The sequence below is a fragment of the Mustela lutreola genome, chromosome 11 (genome assembly GCF_030435805.1).
Source record: "Mustela lutreola isolate mMusLut2 chromosome 11, mMusLut2.pri, whole genome shotgun sequence".
Lineage (NCBI taxonomy): Eukaryota > Metazoa > Chordata > Mammalia > Carnivora > Mustelidae > Mustela > Mustela lutreola.
The window spans coordinates 26425001-26444879 of NC_081300.1; the positions used below are offsets into that span (position 1 = coordinate 26425001).

General features: G+C 38.4%; 1 protein-coding gene across 2 annotated transcripts in view; it reads left to right on the forward strand.

The window, feature by feature from the left end:
• Positions 1–19879, forward strand: part of SKOR2 (SKI family transcriptional corepressor 2) — a 52359-nt gene that overhangs the window by 17944 nt on the left and 14536 nt on the right. For both annotated transcript variants that reach the window (XM_059139659.1, XM_059139658.1), the window contains exons 5-6: positions 11336–11401; positions 11782–11880. In XM_059139659.1, the coding sequence (XP_058995642.1) occupies positions 11336–11401; positions 11782–11880 (165 nt within the window). The remainder of the gene's footprint in view (positions 1–11335; positions 11402–11781; positions 11881–19879) is intronic.

The window sequence follows — 19879 nt, forward strand, 5'->3', positions numbered from 1 at the left end:
TCACAATCAAGTCCACATAAAATACATGGTGTTGCCTTGTTGTGCATGCTGGTTTTACCTGTTCGTTAGCACATTTTTGGTGTTTTTTTTTTAATTATTATTATCACTTCAATACATTAAAGCTTGCACCCTTTGAAAATTCATAAAATTACCTTTCACAAATTTTCTCTAAAGTATCTAATACAATACCATCGTTGAATATGGATTTTTTTCTGTTGCAATCTGAGGGGTACAATGTAAAGTCACAAAGGCAATGACATTTGCCCAGAAACTACCCCCTTCCTCGTGTGATGGTTCACAAAATTGAGGTCTGAAATGAAAAGGATTGCTACCAAGGAATTTCTAATGGGTTTGCACATACCCACAAGAAAAGGTTTCTAATTCTGTTCAATTGATTCTGTAATATCTAGCCATTTCCCAGACATTTCTGGGTAGTCAACTGCTTTTGTTTGTTTGATATGTGTAGAAATTAATAGCCACTGGAAACAACACATTCATGAATATGAAAAAACAATTTTAGCAACATTCCTCAGCCCCAGATCAAATGCTATTTAGCGGCTCTGTATAGCTAAAAATAGATTTAAAAGTAGCCCAATTTCTCCCATGCCTGGAAACCGCAGATGGAAGTCTATATGTACTCTGGTGAATGCAAATTAACTCGGGCCGTTTCACCAGCAGAAGTGAAGGGAGGCCTGTGCTGGGTCTGTGCTGGACTAGCAGGGAGCACTTAGATAATTCTCCTACCCCTCTACCCAAATCCACCAAGCTCAGAGTTAAAAAGCTGTATCACATCCTGGTGGCACCATCAGTAACTTAATCTTCGAGAGAGGATTTTATTTGGTTTTGTTTCATTTTACATATGACCTCGTTTTGCAAGGAGGCCCCATGAAGCTCGAAGTCTGATAAAGTAAGAAAACAACTTTCATGTAGCTGTGACTGTATTGTTTAATCGTGTAATCCATTCAAAGGCAGGACGTGGACCCCACTTCTGTTTTACTAATCTTAAGACAGGTTTTAATTTAGTGGTGCTTGTTAAAATTAGTACTCCGTAATTTGCATGCATTAATTTTAGGGTTGAATTCAGAAGTTTTTATTTCGGAGTTGGCTGTTGATGATATTAAAGCTCAAATTACAGTGTACATGCGTTTTGTACAAAATAACACATTTAAAGAATAATTCGCATCAGACCTTACACTCCATTTAGCTAAATCATAAATCCTCATAAGTCTGCTTGTGCTAAGCTATTACTCTATTTGGGTGCAAATTTTGGAGGAAATAAAAATAAAAAATTTTGTAAAATAGTCTATAAAAGATGTGAAATGTGCATAGCTTTTCAAGAGGTAACACTGATTTGAACAAAACTATAAGATAGTTTGACGTTTACATTGCTACATTTAAAGCACTTTCGGGGCACCTGGGTGGCTCAGTGGGTTAAGCCGCTGCCTTCGGCTCGGGTCATGATCTCAGGGTCCTGGGATCGAGTCCCACATCAGGCTCTCTGTTCAGCGGGGAGCCTGCTTCCTCCTCTCTCTCTCTGCCTGCCTCTCTGCCTACTTGTGATCTCTCTCTGTCAAATAAATAAATAAAATCTTTAAAAAAATAAAAAATAAATAAAGCACTTTCAATAGATTGAATGAGAAAATCCAAATTCCGCAAACTGAAATAATTTCACCTTAGGAACTTTAATTTCCTGCATCACACTTAACAGCTAGTATTTATATTTTTTATAAAATTTTCAAAAACTAACATTTTAACAAATGTGCATACCCATCAGAAATCTTAAGGTATCAGAACATACTGATTCCTTCACACAGTTATGTTCTCTTCATGTATATTAATAGTCCATGTAGATCTGTTAGAAACTGAATTTCTCCATCTTCCTTTGATTTGGATGGCTGGGCTGGTTCCATCTGAAAACACGTTCTTCCTATCCTCGGAAGTGGTTTGGTTCCCCCACGCTTAGTAAGTTCAGTAAAGCCTGAAAAGCCATCAGAACTCCAAGAATGGAAGACAGCATGGATAGAAACCACGGAATCCACTGTTGTTGGATATTGAGACAGAAATACAAATGCCAAAAGGAAGTAAGGAAAAGTATAGTCAGGATCAGTGTTCACATAAAAATTCCACAGTGCCTAGAGCTTAGTGTAGTACAGTCAATCGTTATGTTGGTAGTAATACCTAGTCATACTATTGATATATTACTAGTCCCTTCCTCGCAATAATTAATTTGATAGAGATTCCCGGAGAAACTTGCTCCACATTGATTTTCCATATTACAATTTTATTCTCACATTATTCAGAAGAATAGGTAGGTAGTAGGTTAAGTTATATGATTATTCTGTATTGAATGGGAGTAGGTAGGACATGGAAAGGATGGCAGAGATTATTGAAATGAACAAATGTTCATTTTGTTAAATTTATCTTGGAATCTTGGGTCACAAGAATTTCATCCTTATGGCTCTTTTGCTGAGCATATGGAGATAATGTTTTAAACACCAAAAATGTTCAGGACTTTGGGTCGTTGTGGGACTTCAGCTCTCCTGTCTGACAGGGACGATTAGCTCATGGTCTTTGTATTGAAATGCGTATTTGAGAAATATCCCAGAGTGGGCACCCGCTTGACCTAGGTTTTGGTATTAATATATTTACTTGTGGTCAGACTCCAAGAAATCATTTGTTTAACAAAGCATCAAAAATCCAGAAGAGCCAATGAAATTATGAAGGCCTGTGATTAGCTGCTTTGGAGCGGTAGGAGTAGAATGCTTTATCCAGAACACCCTGCCTGTGAATGGAGGTGTATTTCTTCCCATGTGACAACTGTTAACTTCCACATCTACGTGATCGCATTCGTTAATTTATTTACTCAATGACTCCAAAAATACTTCCAAATGCCTACCCTGTGCGAGATACTTTGCTAGGCACTGGGAATTCAGAGATAGAATCTATACTATTCTGTGCCCTCCGGTTGCTTCCAATCAAGAGAGGAAGAAAGATAAGCTGTAATGCTGTATGAGCACTATAATAATGGTCTGCAAAACATATGGTCAGATAAGGTTTATGGAAGCGTGTGTTCCTTTAGTCAGTGTTTAATCCAATCATTATTATTGGAAAATATCAGTATTTTATGTCAGCACACATGCAGTATAACGTAGAAGAATAAAGTGTCTTTTCAAACCACCTAATAAGTCAGGATGCAGTTTTTGATTTTGATATGAATTTTTTACTCCCGTGGCCATGATAAATGCAGTTTATCAAGAAATTTCTATGTCCTTTCTCAAAACACGTAAGGATATAGACATATCTTTAAAGTATAGATACTTCAATTGTTTCCCAATACAAATTCAGTTTAGCAACAATACTTATTTCCAGTTTATTTTCTTTTTTAACTCATCATTTTAATTAAATTTAGTTTTCCTTCAATCTTTCAGCCTCATTAGTAAGTGTTACTTTTCAGGAATCTAAAGGATGGTATTTTTTTTTTAAGGTTTTATTTATTTATTTGACAGAGATCACAAGTAGGCAGAGAGGCAAGCGGAGAGAGAGGGGGAAGTAGGCTTTCCAGTGAGCAGAGAGCCCAATGCGGGGCTCAATTCCAAGACCCTGGGATCATGGCCTGAGCAGAAGGCTGAGGCTTTAACCCACTGAGCCTCCCAGGTGCCCCTAAAGGATGGTATCTTTAAATGATTTTTTAAGAACCTCCTGCTAATAATCATGACCCTTACACATGGGATATTCTATCCCTTACACAGTGGATATTCTATTTCTATATAATTAGAAGGACTAACATGAAGTTTTTAAGCAGCCAAAACTCCTCAGTAGACTATAGAACTTTTATCCATAGGTCCTTTAAAATTAGACCCATGGTTTAAAACCAAGTAATATAGGTTAGGGGGGTTGGTAGTTTGGTCAAAATATTACCTATGAAAAATATAAATGACAGCATTTTGCTTGCAATCCCAAAGTAAGGTTTTGCATATCCGTTTTGAATAACTTTAGTGAAGTTAAGTGATTTGAAATTGAATGCAGTGGGGTAAGCTGGTGAGACAGCTCAAAGCTACGGCAGGTCAGGAAATCATGGAAGTGGAGTCATCCCCGATTTCAATACATTTCATTGTAGAAACGCCAGCACCATTGGACTTGAGCGTGGCTGCATCTTGTTATATGTATAGAAGTTTTAAAATCAATTTGATTTTCGCTGGTATGATTCTCTAGTGTACTTAATATGCTATGGACGGATTTCTGAGGATAGTAAGAAGCAGTTACACTTCTCATGAATATATAGCGAATGAGGCACTCTGATTTATTATTCCATTCAATCTTAGAACATGCTTATGATTAAAAAAAAAAAGGAAAAGAAGAAGAAAAATTCTAAGGAGTACAACTGGTGGATCTCAGTTTTAATTCTCTCACTAGGTGACTTTAGGTAAATACTTTAACGGCTTTGTGCCTCTGTTTATTCACCTGTAAAATTCGATGAAACCTCCCACCTCTGAATTACTACAGACATTTTAATGAACAATGAATTTTGAAGTTTTTCAATGTTCGTATTCAAAATTAAATTATCCCCATGTTTCAGAAATCAGTTTCCTTTTATTTATTTTTTAAAAATCTCCCTCTTCCTCATGATTTTTTAAAAATTTATGTGACATGTAAGGAGATAGAGGACAGTGAAAAAAATTCTCCAGACCCCCCCCAAAAAAACAAAAAACATGTATTAAAAGCACAGGTTTTGAAATTCCAGAAAATTCTAAGTAAATCCAAGGTGCACTAATTCAAGAAGAGATGTGTATACAAACTTGCAATAAATTTTTATTGTGAATTTTAAAGTTGTAACTCTTAGTTTGCTATTGTTTCCCTGGCATTAACCTTGTTCTTACTCCTGTTTTTCGCAAATGGAGTTAATATTTAGTTCATACTGTAGCATACCTTCTCCCGTAGTATTGATTTTCTATTCTCTTCTGTTCTCTGACCTCAATGAAGTGCCAAACATCACAGGGAAGAATTTAATGTAGAATTTTTTTTTTTAAGATCTTATTTATTCATTTATTTATTTGTTAGAGAGAGCACAAGCAGGCAGAGAGGCGGGCAGAGGCAGAGGGAGAAGCAGGCTCCCCGTTGAGCAAGGAGCCCAATGTGGGACTCCATCCCAGGACCCTGGGATCATGACCTGAGCTGAAGACAGTGGCTTAACAAACTGAGCCACCCAGGCATCCCTAATGTAGAATTTAACACCAAGAAATAAGCAGAAGTCTGTGTCCTATTGATAGAGGAGAAAATTTTTTAACCTCGTTTTCTGTGTCATTGATTTTTTTAATGCCATAATGCAAGTTTTCTTAAAAACTTCTCAAAACTGTATGTTGCGTGGCATTTTGGTGATCGTTAAATGCACCAGTTAGGCTAACTGCAGATGAACTTCGACCCCATCTGCGTTGTACCTCTAAGATCGGGTTGTTGGAGAAAGAGGAAATTGAAATTAAACCCATTTCTAAAATTAAGTTTAATGATTAGAAAGTAGTGTTTATTTGGGAGTTAAACCTGTATAAAGGCAGTTCCATTGCATAGAAGGCCAGGCCCTGGGCTGAGGCTCTTGGGAAGCGGAGAGCAGAGCCTCCTGCCCAGCCCGCAGGGTGTGACTTCGCTGGTGCAAACCATAGTCTCTGCAACCGCAGCTGGTCTTCCAGGCTCCTCGCTGGCCAGAGTACCTAGGGCAGCACAGGACACCCCGCACACTGCCCCCACCCAGCCCCCGGCCAGCTCCAGAAACATCTGGATGTTTGACTGAAATCTCCACTCTTCATCCAAATGTTAGGGAGCACACCTGTCTTAGGTAGAGGCTTAGCCCCAAAACAAAATAGTTTCCTTGGCTCAATTTATTCTTCAGTATACAATTGAATGACACCATTTTTTCCACTGGGAGCATTTTCTCCAAATGTTTTCCACCAAGTGTTGTCAACAATGTCCAGTCCGGTCAGGGTCCCTAAGGAACATAAAAGCCCTTTTAGTGCTAAGCAGCTTGCTAGCCCCTGGGCAGTGGCCTGGGGCACTGCCTCTGAATGCTAGTTTCAGGCTCCAGGGAGTAGAACCCCCAGGGGAGGAAGGAAAGGAGAAAGAAGGTATTTCCATAGAAGGAATGGGTGGATGTCAACGTTTTAACCCTTCATCCAGACATCAGGCATTACATATTGTACCCTGCATAATTAGCAAACCCTATACACATGCAGGGTGCAGTATTGGAATGATCTTGTTTATTGAATTCAAGTTTAGTCTGAGAAGAGCAATTTATCAATTGAATCAGCTTTTTGCCCTGTCCCATGAGCACCAACTGAACAGGTCATCTGACCTACTCGTTTGACTCTTAAAATTAAATAAGCTCTGAAAACATAAGGTATTTTTGCCCTTAGAGGTCACGGCACACATAAACATTAATATTTTCATGTTTTGGTTAAAATTCAGTGTTATGAATTTAGCTCCGAAAGGAATTTTCAAAATGTCAGAAAGGAACAAAAAGACAAACATCACAGACTTTCTCAGTGAACTGAAAATATTGAGTGTGCCTTCAGCTCCGGATCAGAATGTGCTTTGTGATTCATAGGGATGAGTTCCTGCTTTAAAACCCCTTATGGCAATTGAGGATTGAAAGTAGCATTGCTTTGTATTTCTTTCGCAAACCAGATTGAATTAAATTAAGAGCAAACAGTATTTGTGCTCCTCCCTAAGGTAGAGGTGATAGGGTTACCTACTAGGCAAGGTCCTTCTGCCCTCAGAAAGCAGATTTTCTAGCCAGGGAGGACTAGGCTTGCCAAGTTGAAACCCCACAACATCAGGTGGTTGAATGAAGACTGTAAGCATTTGGAATGTCAGCAGGGAGAGGACTGGATCAACAACACTTGCAGAAGTTGGGAAAGGCTTTATGGAAGTGCAGGAACCTGGGTGGCATTCTCGTTATGGACGGGGCACCTTGGGAAGGACAAAAACATAAGTCAGAGCCAGTGGATATGAGGACTGAAGGCCCAACTAGAGGAAAGGGTTTGTGCTTGCTGGTAGAGAAAGGCGACTTGGCTCAGCTTGACGGAACAGGGTTGTTGGAGAACCTGGATGCACCGGGGGAGGAATTTCGAGTGGATTATGCGATGTAGACCCTGGGAAACCATTGCATGGTTCTTGAGCAGAGGTGTGCCATGATATTTAAGAGAAAGTAATTACCCTCGCGCCTTGAAAGGTGGTGCTAAAGAATCTGTTGCCTGTTTTGGATTGTTCCTATCCCCACCCCACCTTGGGTATTCCATTTTCGTCCTCATTGGCTTTTCACTGCTCATGTCTGCTTTGGTGTGGCATATTCTCACATCCACCCTTCTGGCACTTCTAGTTTTCGTTTCTTTCTTTCTTTCTTTCTTTTTTTTTTTTTTTAAGATTTTATTTATTTATTTGAGAGAGAGAGAGAGATCACAAGTAGACAGAGTCAGGCAGAGAGAGGGGGGAAGCAGGCTTCCTGCCGAGCAGAGAGCCTGATGCGGGGCTCAATCCCAGGACCCTGCGATCATGACCTGAGCCAAAGGCAGCGGCTTAACCCGCTGAGCCACCCAGGCGCCCCGTACTTCTAGTTTCTGATGGTTTTGTGAGGGGAGAACCAAGGTGGGGTAGAAATTTCACCTGGAATGTGGGACCACCTGGTGCTGAGGATCCTGGAGAGACCACAGGAGCAGGAACCCTGTGGTCTCAGGCTCTGTGGCCTCCAGAGCACTCGGGAGGGGTGTGGTTTTCCCCAATGCCACACTGTGCTGCTCCTGTGTTCAGGGCAGGCAGGATTCATGAGAAGTGGTGAAGGTCACGGCCAACTGGCTCCATGAACGTGTGCTTTTAGAGTCCTGGTGTAGACATGTCCCCGAGCAACAGCTTCCAGTCACGTCAGTCCAATGGATCCATTTTATGCCCTTATCATCCATTACTCCCCAACTTTAAGCCACCCTACTCTTTTCTTTGACAGTCTGACTTAAGATATATTTAAGCCTGGCCTCTAAGAAGGATGTTCCTTCCATTTTATAATTTTCCCTCTTACAACTCTATACAATTAAGATATCTCCCTGCCTTTTTGTAACTTTTTTCCCCATAAGGAGAAATAGAGTGAGAAAGAAAGTAAGCTTTTTAATTTCTTGATAGTCTTCAAACACATTCATTAATTTTGTAAAAGTAAAATGCATTTAACCTAATGGAATATTTATAAAAATTGGAAGCTCATTGTCAAATAAATCTCATTTATTTAATCTAGTATTAGGCTGCCTTTTTTTTTTTTTTTTTAAACCAGATGGAAAACATTAGCAGTAATAGTGAACAAACATATCCAGGCTCCCAGAGGTCATTTTTAACCACCATTAACAATCTGGTTTCACAGATTAGTAATATACAAAAGGCAACGGTCCAGTAAAAGATACAGAAAAGCATCTGTGCTCCTTATTTACCTAACATTTAACCATTTAAAAAAACCCTTTATAAGTGAGACATTTGAATCTTCCAGGTTCCAAATTGGCAGGTTTTACTGAGAAGTTGCCATAAAGTATCTATTTGAGATAAGACACTGCTGTAAATTATTAATAAAAGCTCCACAAAGCCGATGAAGAGAAAAAACTTAATATTATCTGTAGATTTGCTTGTGGTTCAAAGTAGTTCCCATGCACTAGCCATGTGTTTAATGGTTTCACACCTATGTCAACCTCTTCACTGTGAAGTAGAAAAGAAACACATGTTTATGTTTCATCGTTCAAATTTTAAATTTAATTATCCAACTGAAACGTAACACAAGTTAAACAGTGCACAAAATACACCAATGAATCAAGAAGGTCTATAAATGTGATTAGGACATGGCTTCCAGAGTTGCCTATTCAGAAATGGACGGTCTCATTTAATGTCCTTTCGAGTGGATTTCGGTGGAAGGGTGGTAAACTTTCCCTCTGCCCGGCAGATGGTTGCAGACATAGATGCATGCTTGTTTCTTCTCTTGCTCAGACTCAACATTGTATGTGAGTATGAAACAGCTATGCATCTAAGTGATTGGCTGAGCCCGCAGTAAACAGAAGTAAAACTGCCCATAATATGCATTTATTTTCATCTCAAAATGCCATTATTCTTGGTTTATGTATTCATGATTTATTATCAAACTTCATGTTACTCTTCTTTCAGTTCATAGTATTTTCTAGGAATCAGAGTGAAGTGTATATTTTAAATGCTTCATAGATATTTTCATTATTCTACATGGAGACGAAAGCCAAGATTTGAATGCTCAAAACCTATAGAAAGAGATCATGTCCAAGACGAAAGTGAGAATGAGGTTTACAGATATGATCTAGATAGTAGAGAAAAGGCCTGTCATTACGGAACTGAGGGATACCTAAGATATTATTGTCATAATGATGGGAAGAAAGGGGGAAGCATCTTTTTATCACTATGCACATATGCAGGAGTATTTGCATATATGTATGTTCACATATTTGTATACACACACACACACACATATGTATTCACTCATTCCTGCATATGCTTACTCCCAGAGGTTGTCAGGTAGAATGAAGAATCCCCATTTATAATATCACATTAAAAATTTTCTTGACTGTCCTTGATTGTGTAGGCCACTGCTTTGTGCAGAAATTCCATTTCCCTCTTTGTAGGAATTTTTACCTTGATAGTGAAGTCTCTCAGTATTCCTCCCAGTACCTAGGGCCATTATATTCTATTTCTTGCTGAGGAAGGGAAATGAATGAATGGTGAGGAGAGAATTGAAATGATGCATTCTGGCCTATACTATAATTTAGAATATATGACCTCATGGGGTTCCTTTCGGTAACAACTGAAAACACTTTATTGAGTACCTATGATGTGTTCAGCATTCTGCTAAGCACTGGCCATGGAGGAAACACAGAGTCCCTGTCCTCAGGTAGCGCACAGCCTGGGGTGTGTGGAAAGTGAATAAGCAGACAGCACCATGGCACAAAGGAAGGAGCTAACCCAGGGGGTCCAGGAAGGGGGAATCCATGAAACCCAAGAGCACCTTGGTCTGTCCTCTTGCACATGAAAATGGCAAGCTTAATTATATTCGTGGGTTTTTGCAGATAGCAGGTTGTAGTTGGAAAAACAAATTCTGGTTACCTAAATGATCAGATACCTTTAGTTTATTTATGTCTTCTAGGTTACATTTGACTCAATGTATGACTGTACATAAAGCCATTTTCTTAGCATGCCGTCATTCTAGTTAGCACAAGAACAAAATAGAGAAGAACAGCACCAGGCCTTTATCCACAGTCTAGTTTTCATTGGTTGAAGACCAAGTCCTTCCGAAACTATCATCCAGGATGTGACTATTACAAAATAGCAACTTATTTCAAATACACCTCTGTTTTAGGCTAATTAAAAAAAAAAAAAAAACTATCAATTTTTAGGAAAACTCCAGGCTTATACATTCTCTCCTAAGGAGAACAAAAGCCTTGTCCTGTTTCTTTCTCACTGGCCCCAAGTTGTGATGACCCAGGAAGGCAAGAGATTTCTGCTTCCACAGCCTTGACGGTCTGCAGGTGCTGCTAGGGGCCCTCACGTCTGGAAGGAGAGGGACTCTGATCGGAATTCTTCTGGAGACAGATCTGTTAACAGTTCAATCTCCTCTTTTGTCCATGGAGCAAGCACCTGCATTGTAGAGGGTGGAGAGCAGTGAGGGAGGGGGCTCCCACTTCAGGCTAGGCAGACTGCGTTCCCTCTCCCCCACGCCCGCAGCTCACACCGTACTTCAGGGGAATCACACACTGAGTAAATGAGGACAGCGTTTGGTTCTGAGAACTCCTGCTTTCAAGTTCTATTAACCGAGCTCCTTCGTAGATATTAAAAGAAAACAAGGGGTGCGTGGGTGGCTCAGTGGGTTAAAGCTTCTGCCTTTGGCTCGGGTCATGATCCCAGGGTCCTGGGATCGAGCCCCATGTCGGGCTCTCTGCTCTGCAGGGAGCCTGCTTCCTCCTCTCTCTCTCTCTGCCTGCCTCTCTGCCTACTTGTGATCTTTGTCTGTCAAATAAATAAAATCTTAAAAAAAAAAAAAAAAAGGGCGGGGGCACCTGTGTGGCTCAGTCGGTGGAGTGTCCAACTCCTGGTTTTGGCTCAGGTCGGGCTCTCGGGGTTGTGAGATCGAGCCTGGCGTGCAGCTCAGCGCTCAGCGTAGAATCTGCTTGGGTTTCTCTCCCTCCCCCTCGTGCTCTCCCTAAAATAAATAAATAAAATATTTTTTAAAAAAAGAAAATGAAAAAGAAAACTTCCAGAAAATAGATTGCACAAAACCAATATTTTTTTCTTCTTTTTTTAAAAGGTGAACACACGCAAGAGACAAATTCACCTCATTCGCTCAAGAAGGATGTTGAAAATATGGGGAAAGGTAAGGAAGAGTTTTAATTCTGTAGAACTTCTCTTAGCTTCAAAAGACCATGGAGATAATAGGAGGATATTTTCGTTCTACACCATACTTTAAGCTTGACAAGCAACGTATGAATAATATATGGACCATTGGGTGGATATAATTGAGATTAATGCATACATATCAATCAATACATGACACTGTAATATAATACTTTAAAATAATATATTACATTGATTTATATTCATGGATTTCTGCACAAAATCTATCCTATGTCTATGCAACACTTTTTAAACTGGTAAAATATTTCGTCTTATAATAATAAATTGCCATATATAACAGTTCTCTGGAGAGTTATTTGTAAAGATTAGTAAAATGACTCTTCTGTTTTTCTTTATTAGAAGAACTTCAGAAGGTTTTATTTGAACAAATAGATTTACGGAGACGACTAGAACAAGAATTCCAAGTGTTAAAAGGAAATACGTCTTTCCCAGTATTCAGTAAGAAATCACTTTTATTTTATTACATTATGATACGTGATGACTTTTCTATTATTAGGCTTAAAAATTGTCTCTTAAGTATGAGGTGCTTGTGTAAAATGCCATGGCGCCTTCCCGTGGCCTCTGTCTAAATGTTCAGAAATTTTAGTATTATATATGCTTTGATTCGGCTCACCAAAAAAATTTCTTATGAGAACATTTTGGTATTTATTGTATCGATATATGTGTATCTGTGTGTATGTATTATATGTATTTAAAATATGTAGGCAAATATATCATTAAATACGTAGATGTATTTAAATAGTCTGATATTTTTAGATTATATATCTATATATAGATAGGATTTTGTGTTTATATATAAACAAAAGAATTACTCAGGTATTTTTATTCTCCAAGGTAGAAAAAACAAAGGAACAATTAATTTTTATTCTTGGATATAGCTGGAGAGATTCCTGGTGCTTGAAATGTGTATAAAGATGAAGATTTAAAATGTAACAATTCAGTACACATGTATTTCTTTTATTGACTGAGATTAGTATAATTTAGCAGTTTTGGATTCTCCATATTTAATGTTAAAATTCCATTCCAAATTTGGTGGCAGATACGGTAGCATAAAAACAGTTGGTTCTATTCCCAGAGTCCTAGAATTTAGTGCTAGGTGTCCACATTTCTAAAATTCACCAACCTTGGGCTGGGTCACATTTGGACAAAGATGTCACAGTGGTGTATTTTGAAACTTTTTGGAGTGTCCTGTTCTGTTTGGTCCTGTTCTTTTTCTTCACTCCAGAGAAAGGATAGTGGGAAAGAAATCAGTATGTAAACCTATGCTTTGAATTCTATAAATTTAATATTAATTTTTTCTGGGACCCATTTAAAAAATGTTATGGATCTGGGAACCACAAAACTCACATTGGCAATTCCTGTGTGAGGGCCACAGACCAGCATCTGGGAGATTTTTCAGTGCTTGTGACAATTTTAATAATAGAAGCATGGAGGTCTGCGTTCACCAGGGCTTCTCCAATGTCAGCACAACTCAAAGAGGTGCCTTCTCGGGTGGAGGCTTTGAAGAGGACTGGGTTCCTGGCACATCTCAAACTGAGTTCCACTGAACACTTAGCAGGGATGGAAACAGGATGCTTTGATGGAAGAGTGCTCTGACCACAAGGAACAGTGGGGTCTGCCAAGTTTGTGATCTCTCGGTACCCACAGGGGAGGCTCGGCGTTCACAGAGCCTTTGGAATTTGGAATTTCGAGACTGCCTGCTGAGGCCTCCAGTAAGATGGAAGTGTAGAGAATGGCCTGTAGCTTGTAATAGTGTGTTAGTGTGTAATAGTGTAATAGTGTGACATTGTGGCTTCGAGAAAAAGAGAAAGAAACATTTAGAAAATATCTCTGAAATCTTACAAACCAAAGGATCCATGATTCTCTCATTTCTAAAACAGTATTTTAACACCCAGTTCTTTGCAGTAATGAGCAGACACTGAATTATTTGTTTCCTATAAGCTGATGTTTACCTCATTGTTGAATTTGCAAGTCCTTTGTTTAAGTCCAGCAGAGTGGGCCAAAGTTCCAATGAACCACTAAAATACCCACCTAACTTCCCATAATGTCAGCGTATCCATAATTTATCCCCTTGATAAAACCTAATTAATCATTTCAAGGAATTAAGTAATTTACAAGGATTGGTACATTTTCCTTCTTAATTGCCCTACCATACCGTAGGTATAAGTTTCTGTTAAAATATCATGGCACAACCGGTCCATTTTGATTCAGACCTTTCATTCATCCTTTTGCATTAAAGCTAATCTTCTGTGATTACCACATACATGATACACTTTAATTAAAGAACAACAACAAAATTTTCCTGTTTTTTATCTGCAGCATACTCCACTGACCAAGGAAGTGGCATGTGTGTGCCTAAGTTTGAATAATGCGTGGTTTAGACATACCACAAAGAGGCAGTTAATTTCACACCAATGAAAATAGCAAATGTGCATTACATGCTTGTTAACTAAACGTGAGAGGCCATGAGGCGGGCAGACAGACTGAGATCTGCTCAGATGGAGAGGGGAAAACGGAACTTTGTGAAGCCACATCAGAGGGAAGCATAGAGGAATCCTGGCCAGAGTTTCGCACAGCCATTTACTAGGAAGGGAACTCTCAGTCATGACACGTAAAGCGTAAAGCGTGGTTTAGTTAGAACCCTGAGGACCTCGGCTAAGTTATCACATGGGAGGATTAGGACCCCAGACCTGAGTTTGCTCTGGGGCTCTGCCACTTCCTGGTTTTGGGACCTTGGAAACCGTCAAATGGGCCAGATAATTCCTATCTCGTTAGAGGGCACAAGGGGTAAATGAGAGGAACTGTGCATAGCCCAGCCCGAGAGATGTGCTTGGTACTGTCAGCTAGGATGGTGGTGGTAAGGATGTAGAGGAGGTTATTAGCACTGAGCTCTAAAAAAGCATTTCTAAAATACGTTCAAATTTCTGAATTTTTCTTAGCCTTCTTGTTGTCGTTCTTAGGGCTAATAAGGACCACGAGAATGAATTGTAGGCTTGGAGACAGTAAAGGTAAACATCAGAAGGATGGAGGAAGAGAAAGATGAGGAAGAGGGTTGGGGGGAGGAGGAAGGCGGGAGGAGGAAGAGGAGGAGAAAGCAAGTCTCCATACTTGGGAGCAGAAGTTTGGAGGAGAAAGAACAAGCAAGTGTCTCTCCTCGCTGTATATCTGGAAGTCATTCTTGCCACCAAAATCATTGAGTCCCCCTTCCCTAACAACTATGTCACTTCTTCCTCCCTTCTGTCCCAGAGCCCTATACTTTCCTTTCTTACGGCATCCATCCCTTGGCTGTAGTTTTCATCCATTTTACTTTCTTGCCACTAGCCACCGGTACCAACTCAGCCCTGAACTGGGGACCTGCCAGAGATGCTGGAGGAGGCAACCAGTGGAGAAGGCCCTCTTTACTGCAGCAGAGTATCCTGGGTCCTCTCCTCTCTTCCCCAGTCCAGCCCTTTCTGCCCACTGCCATCGGCCCGGGCTTGCCAGAGCTCTACTTCTGGTTCCAACCCTTCTACCCAAGAAGCTATAGTGATCCCCTCCTGTTGATCATGTTGTATCTAATTTAACTCCTGATTGATTCTCAAAACTCTCTATAATTGGCCTGCCATGCCTCTCTGATCTTACCTCCTTACTGATCTCCAGTTATCCTACAGATCACTCTCTCCCTTTGCTTTCCACCTCTGCAGACTGTTTCTCTAGTCTGGAATGCCTCTCCTCATCTAAGTGTTCCTAATCATGTGGGACACAGTTCAAGCCACCACCTCTAGGAAGTCTCCTTGCTTTTACAGTAGGCACTCCTTCCTGATGTCCTGCGATGTTCATATCTAGCTCCACAGGTGTTTGTGCTGATTCCTCTCTGATTGTTTTGCACCTGCTACTCTCCTCTATCCCACGGCATTGTCCATAGGTTCAGGAAAGGGTGTTCTGTTGCTGCCTGCATGGCACCTGCTTTATTGTGGACACAGGACATGCTCTCGGTACGTGACTGGTATCCATTCTGGTGTTCTGTTCAAAGAGATTAAAACCAACAATGAAAAATGAGATTGGGAAACTGAAAACAGTTGTATAAAGGAGATTAGTGAGGACTCATAAGTGGACTCACTAATAAGTGGACTCACATAAGTGGACTCACTCATAAGTGGACTCACTCATTAGTGAGTCCTTGGATTTGCATGTGACAAATTCATGGCACTTGAGAGAACTGATGGAAAGGCCAGTCAGTTATGACAGGGAAAGCCCAGTGACTGGGGCTTCGAGAAATACTTCCTTGGTAGATTTTGACTATGTCATCATTTTAGATTCTTATAAAGAGCTACTCTTCCATGTTACTGTTAAGGTTACTTTTATTAAAAACAAACTATATTTCATCTACTTGAATATGGTTGCCCCATCTTTCACCTCTGGCTGTTACTGCAATCATTCTACGTTGAGTCGTTTCCTCTTTTTTTTTTTTTTTTTTTTTTTTTTTTTGTATCATCCTCCAGAGAGGAGATAGTGGGGAATTCTAAAACACAGTATGGATGAAAAGGTCCAACAGTTGTCAAAAGTAGTGATAAAAAAATGAACACAATGTAAACAAAGAAAGTGCTAAAGCCTATTCCTTGATGAGTGGAATCTAGTGGGTAGACCAGATGTACCATACGGATTTTCTTCATTTTGGTCCTGGGAATGTAGGTTGCATAGTTTTTATTGCTGTTTGTAAACACTGTGCTTTCAAACTGTCTGTGTTTGCAGAGCACAGTGCTTGCTACTATGTTGGCTGGCACATGGCACATAGGTACTTTCCTCTGCTACCTCCTTTTATACAATCGTTTTCCAGAAATAGTTGGGTTTTAAGTGAGTCTCATTAGAGAAACTGGCTTAATGATTTTTTTTTTCCTCTCCACTTAAATTGTGCCTTCATCAACCTTTAAAACATAATAGAAATTTTAGGGTTTTTTTCCCATTTGCCAATTAATAATATTTACATCTCAAAACTTATACACATGCCTGATATAGGAAACTGTAAACATACAGAAATACAAAGAAAAGGAAAGAGAAATCACCCATAATCTTGTCACCTGGAGATAACCAATGGTAACATTTTGGAGTTTCAGCTTTTTAAATGCATATTGAATCATTTTTTTTAAAAACGAAATGAAATATTATATACCCCATTTTTTTACCCTGTTTTTCACTTAACATGAGCCTCTTTCCATTACTACAGAGTGGTCATAGAGGTACTTTCTTTTTAAAATGTTTTTAATTGAATATAATTGACACACAATGTTATATTAGTTTCAGGTGTACAATGTAGTCATTCAGCATCTCTGTAAGTTGTGCTCCCCTCACCACAAGTGTAGCTAACATCTGTCACCGTACAACCTAGTACAATACCATAGATGATATTCTCTATACTGTGCCTTTTATCCCCATGACTTAATCATTCCATGATGGGAAGCCTATAACTCCCATTCCCCTTCCCCCATTTTGCCCATCCTCTCATCCCCTTTTCCTCTGGCAACTGGTAGTTCATTTTCTGTATTTATAGGTCTGATTCTTCTTTTTGTTTTACTCATTTATTTTTTAGAATCCACATATGAGTGAAATCATATGGTATTTGTCTTTCTCTGACTTATTTCACTTAGTATATAGTATCCTTTGGGTCTGTCCATGTTGTCCCAAATGGAGAAAGAAAGAAAGGAAGAAAATTTTTTTAACCCTTCATCCTTTTAATGGCTGTATAATATTCCATTGTGTTTATCTATACCACATCTTCTTTATCTGTTTATCTATTAATAGACCCTTAGGTTGCTTTTGTATATTGACTATTGTACATAATGCTGCAGTAAACATAGAGGTACATATATCTTTTCAAATAAGTGTTTTTGTTTTCTTTGGGTAAATACCCAATAGTGGAATTATTGGATTATATGATATTTCTATTTTTAATTTTTTGAGGAACCTCCATACTGTTTCCTACACTGGATGCACAGCTTTACATTTCCATGAATAGTACACAAAGATTCTTTTATCTCTACATCCTCACCAACATTGTTTGTTTCTTGTGTCTTTCATTTTACCCATTCTGACAGGGGTAAGGTATAACCAGATCTCATGGCAGTTTTGATTTGCATTTCTCTGATGATGAGTGATACTTAGAATTTTTTTCATGTGTCTGTTGTCCATCTGGATATCTTCTTTGGGAAAAAAAAATGTCTATTTAGGTAAAAATTTTCTCCAATTCAGTATGTTGCCTTTTGGTTTTGTAGACAGTTTCCTTCACTGTGCAAAAGCTTTTTATTTTGATGTAGTCCCAATAGTTTATTTTTGCTTTTGTTTCCTTTGCCTGAGGAGACATATCTAGAAAAATATTTCTATGGCTGATGTCAGAGAAATTACTGCTTGTGCTCTCTTATTTAGGATTTTTTTATGGTTTGGGGGTCTCACATTTAGGTCTTTAATCCACTTTGAGTTTATAAATATACTTTTATGTTAGACATTAAAGTCATCAAAGTTTTAGATGGTGGACATTACTGGAACTAAATCCTTTTGTGTATCTATAATGATTCCCCTACAATAAACTCTTGAAAGGATTGCTGTGTTTAAGACTAGGAACTTCTTATAGCTCTTGGTATGTAATTTCTAGTTGCTTTGCAGAAAGATTGTACTAACTTACACTTCCATTCTTGGAACACCACATCTCACTTTTTCTTTTAATCTCTTCCAACTTAAGGAAAAATGGTAGCTCGTATTGTTTCCTTTCAATGTTAGGGACATTGAGCACTTTCCATATATACTTTCCAGCTGTAGGTTTTGTAAATGCCCATTATATTCTCTTGTCATATTTCTTTTAATGTGTTCTTCTTACTGATTTCTATGGACACTTTTTATACTAATATATGAAGTCTTTGTCATATTACAAATATTCTTTTGTTTATATCAATGACCTTTAGATGTTGGCCATGATCTTTTGTGTGTTGAGGGTTTGGTTTGTTTGTAGTTTATTGTCATACCAAAGTTTTAAATTTTTGTCCAATCAAATCTATCAATTTTTTCCTTTTTCGGTTTTTCTGTCTTTGATATCCGTTCCTACCCAATTTTTATAAAAATATTCACCATTTTTCTAATACTTTAATGGCTTTTTAAAAAAATTTTACCTTAATGAACTATTTTAAATGTACAATCATAGACAAATATGCATGAATTAAGTAAGGACTAAGTATCATCATTCCAGTATGCAGTGGAATCCCAGAGAGGTGCCGCATTCAGGTTTGGTGGGTGATGGGGTGCAGGGGTTTCCTCTACCCTTTTTGCTTCAACCAACTGAGCCACTTGCTCTTCCTTATGCCTCTTGCCATGTCTTTGTTTAAAATACTGTTCTCTACATCTCTGCTTAAGCATTTCTAGCCCCTTAACTCCCCCTTGACCCTTGCATTGTGCCATGTACTTACCCCTATTACAATACCTCTCATATCAAATTCAGAGGTGAGACCAGGGAATGGGTCTTTTTAAAAAATATATAAAAGGCAAAACTATGGAGACAATGAATGATCAATGGTTGCCAGGGGTTGATGGAGGAAAGGCATGAATAGGCAAAGCACAGAGGATTTAGGGCAGTGAAAATACTCGTATTTTCTCTGATATTATACTGGTAGATATTCTGATCTTATAATGGTGAATATATGCCATTGTATATTTGTTTAAATCCATAGAATATACAATACCAGCAATGAACCCTAAGGTAAACTAAGGACTTTGATGATTATGTGTCACTGTAGGTTCATCCGTTGTAACAAATGTCCTACTCTGGTGGGGATTGTTGGTAATGAGCGAGGACATGCAGGTGTGGGGGCAGGGGATATATGGGATATCTCTGTACCTTCCCCTTAATTTTGTTGTGAACCTAAAACTGCTCAAAAAAGACCCCATATACATATATATAGATATATAGATATATAGATATACACACACACACATACACACACATATATACGTATATATGTATATACACACACTTATGTAATATATATTTATATATAAACTAATTAATTAACTAATTTTAAATTAGTTTATAATTAATTAACTTATTAATAATTAATAATATTATTATCTAATAATATTTGTATTTATGTATAAATTTATACATAAATATTATTAATGAATAATATTTAATAAGAATATCATTGATATAAAATTTAAATATTATTTATTTAATATTAATTAAATTTAATTAATTAATTTTTAAAACAGGCTTGAGGTTGGGGAAGGAATTCAAATAGTATAGAAAGGTAGAAATAAAAAAAATAAAATTAAAAGGACTTTTTAATTTCTAAGTATTCATCATCTCAGGAGTGGTAAAGGATTTATTTTCTTGAAAGCAAAGTTCAGCAGGAAGAAGCCATCACAGATTTTTCAGCAGGAGAAGGAAAGGGATTTGCGGAGGGAGGGACCAGGGGCC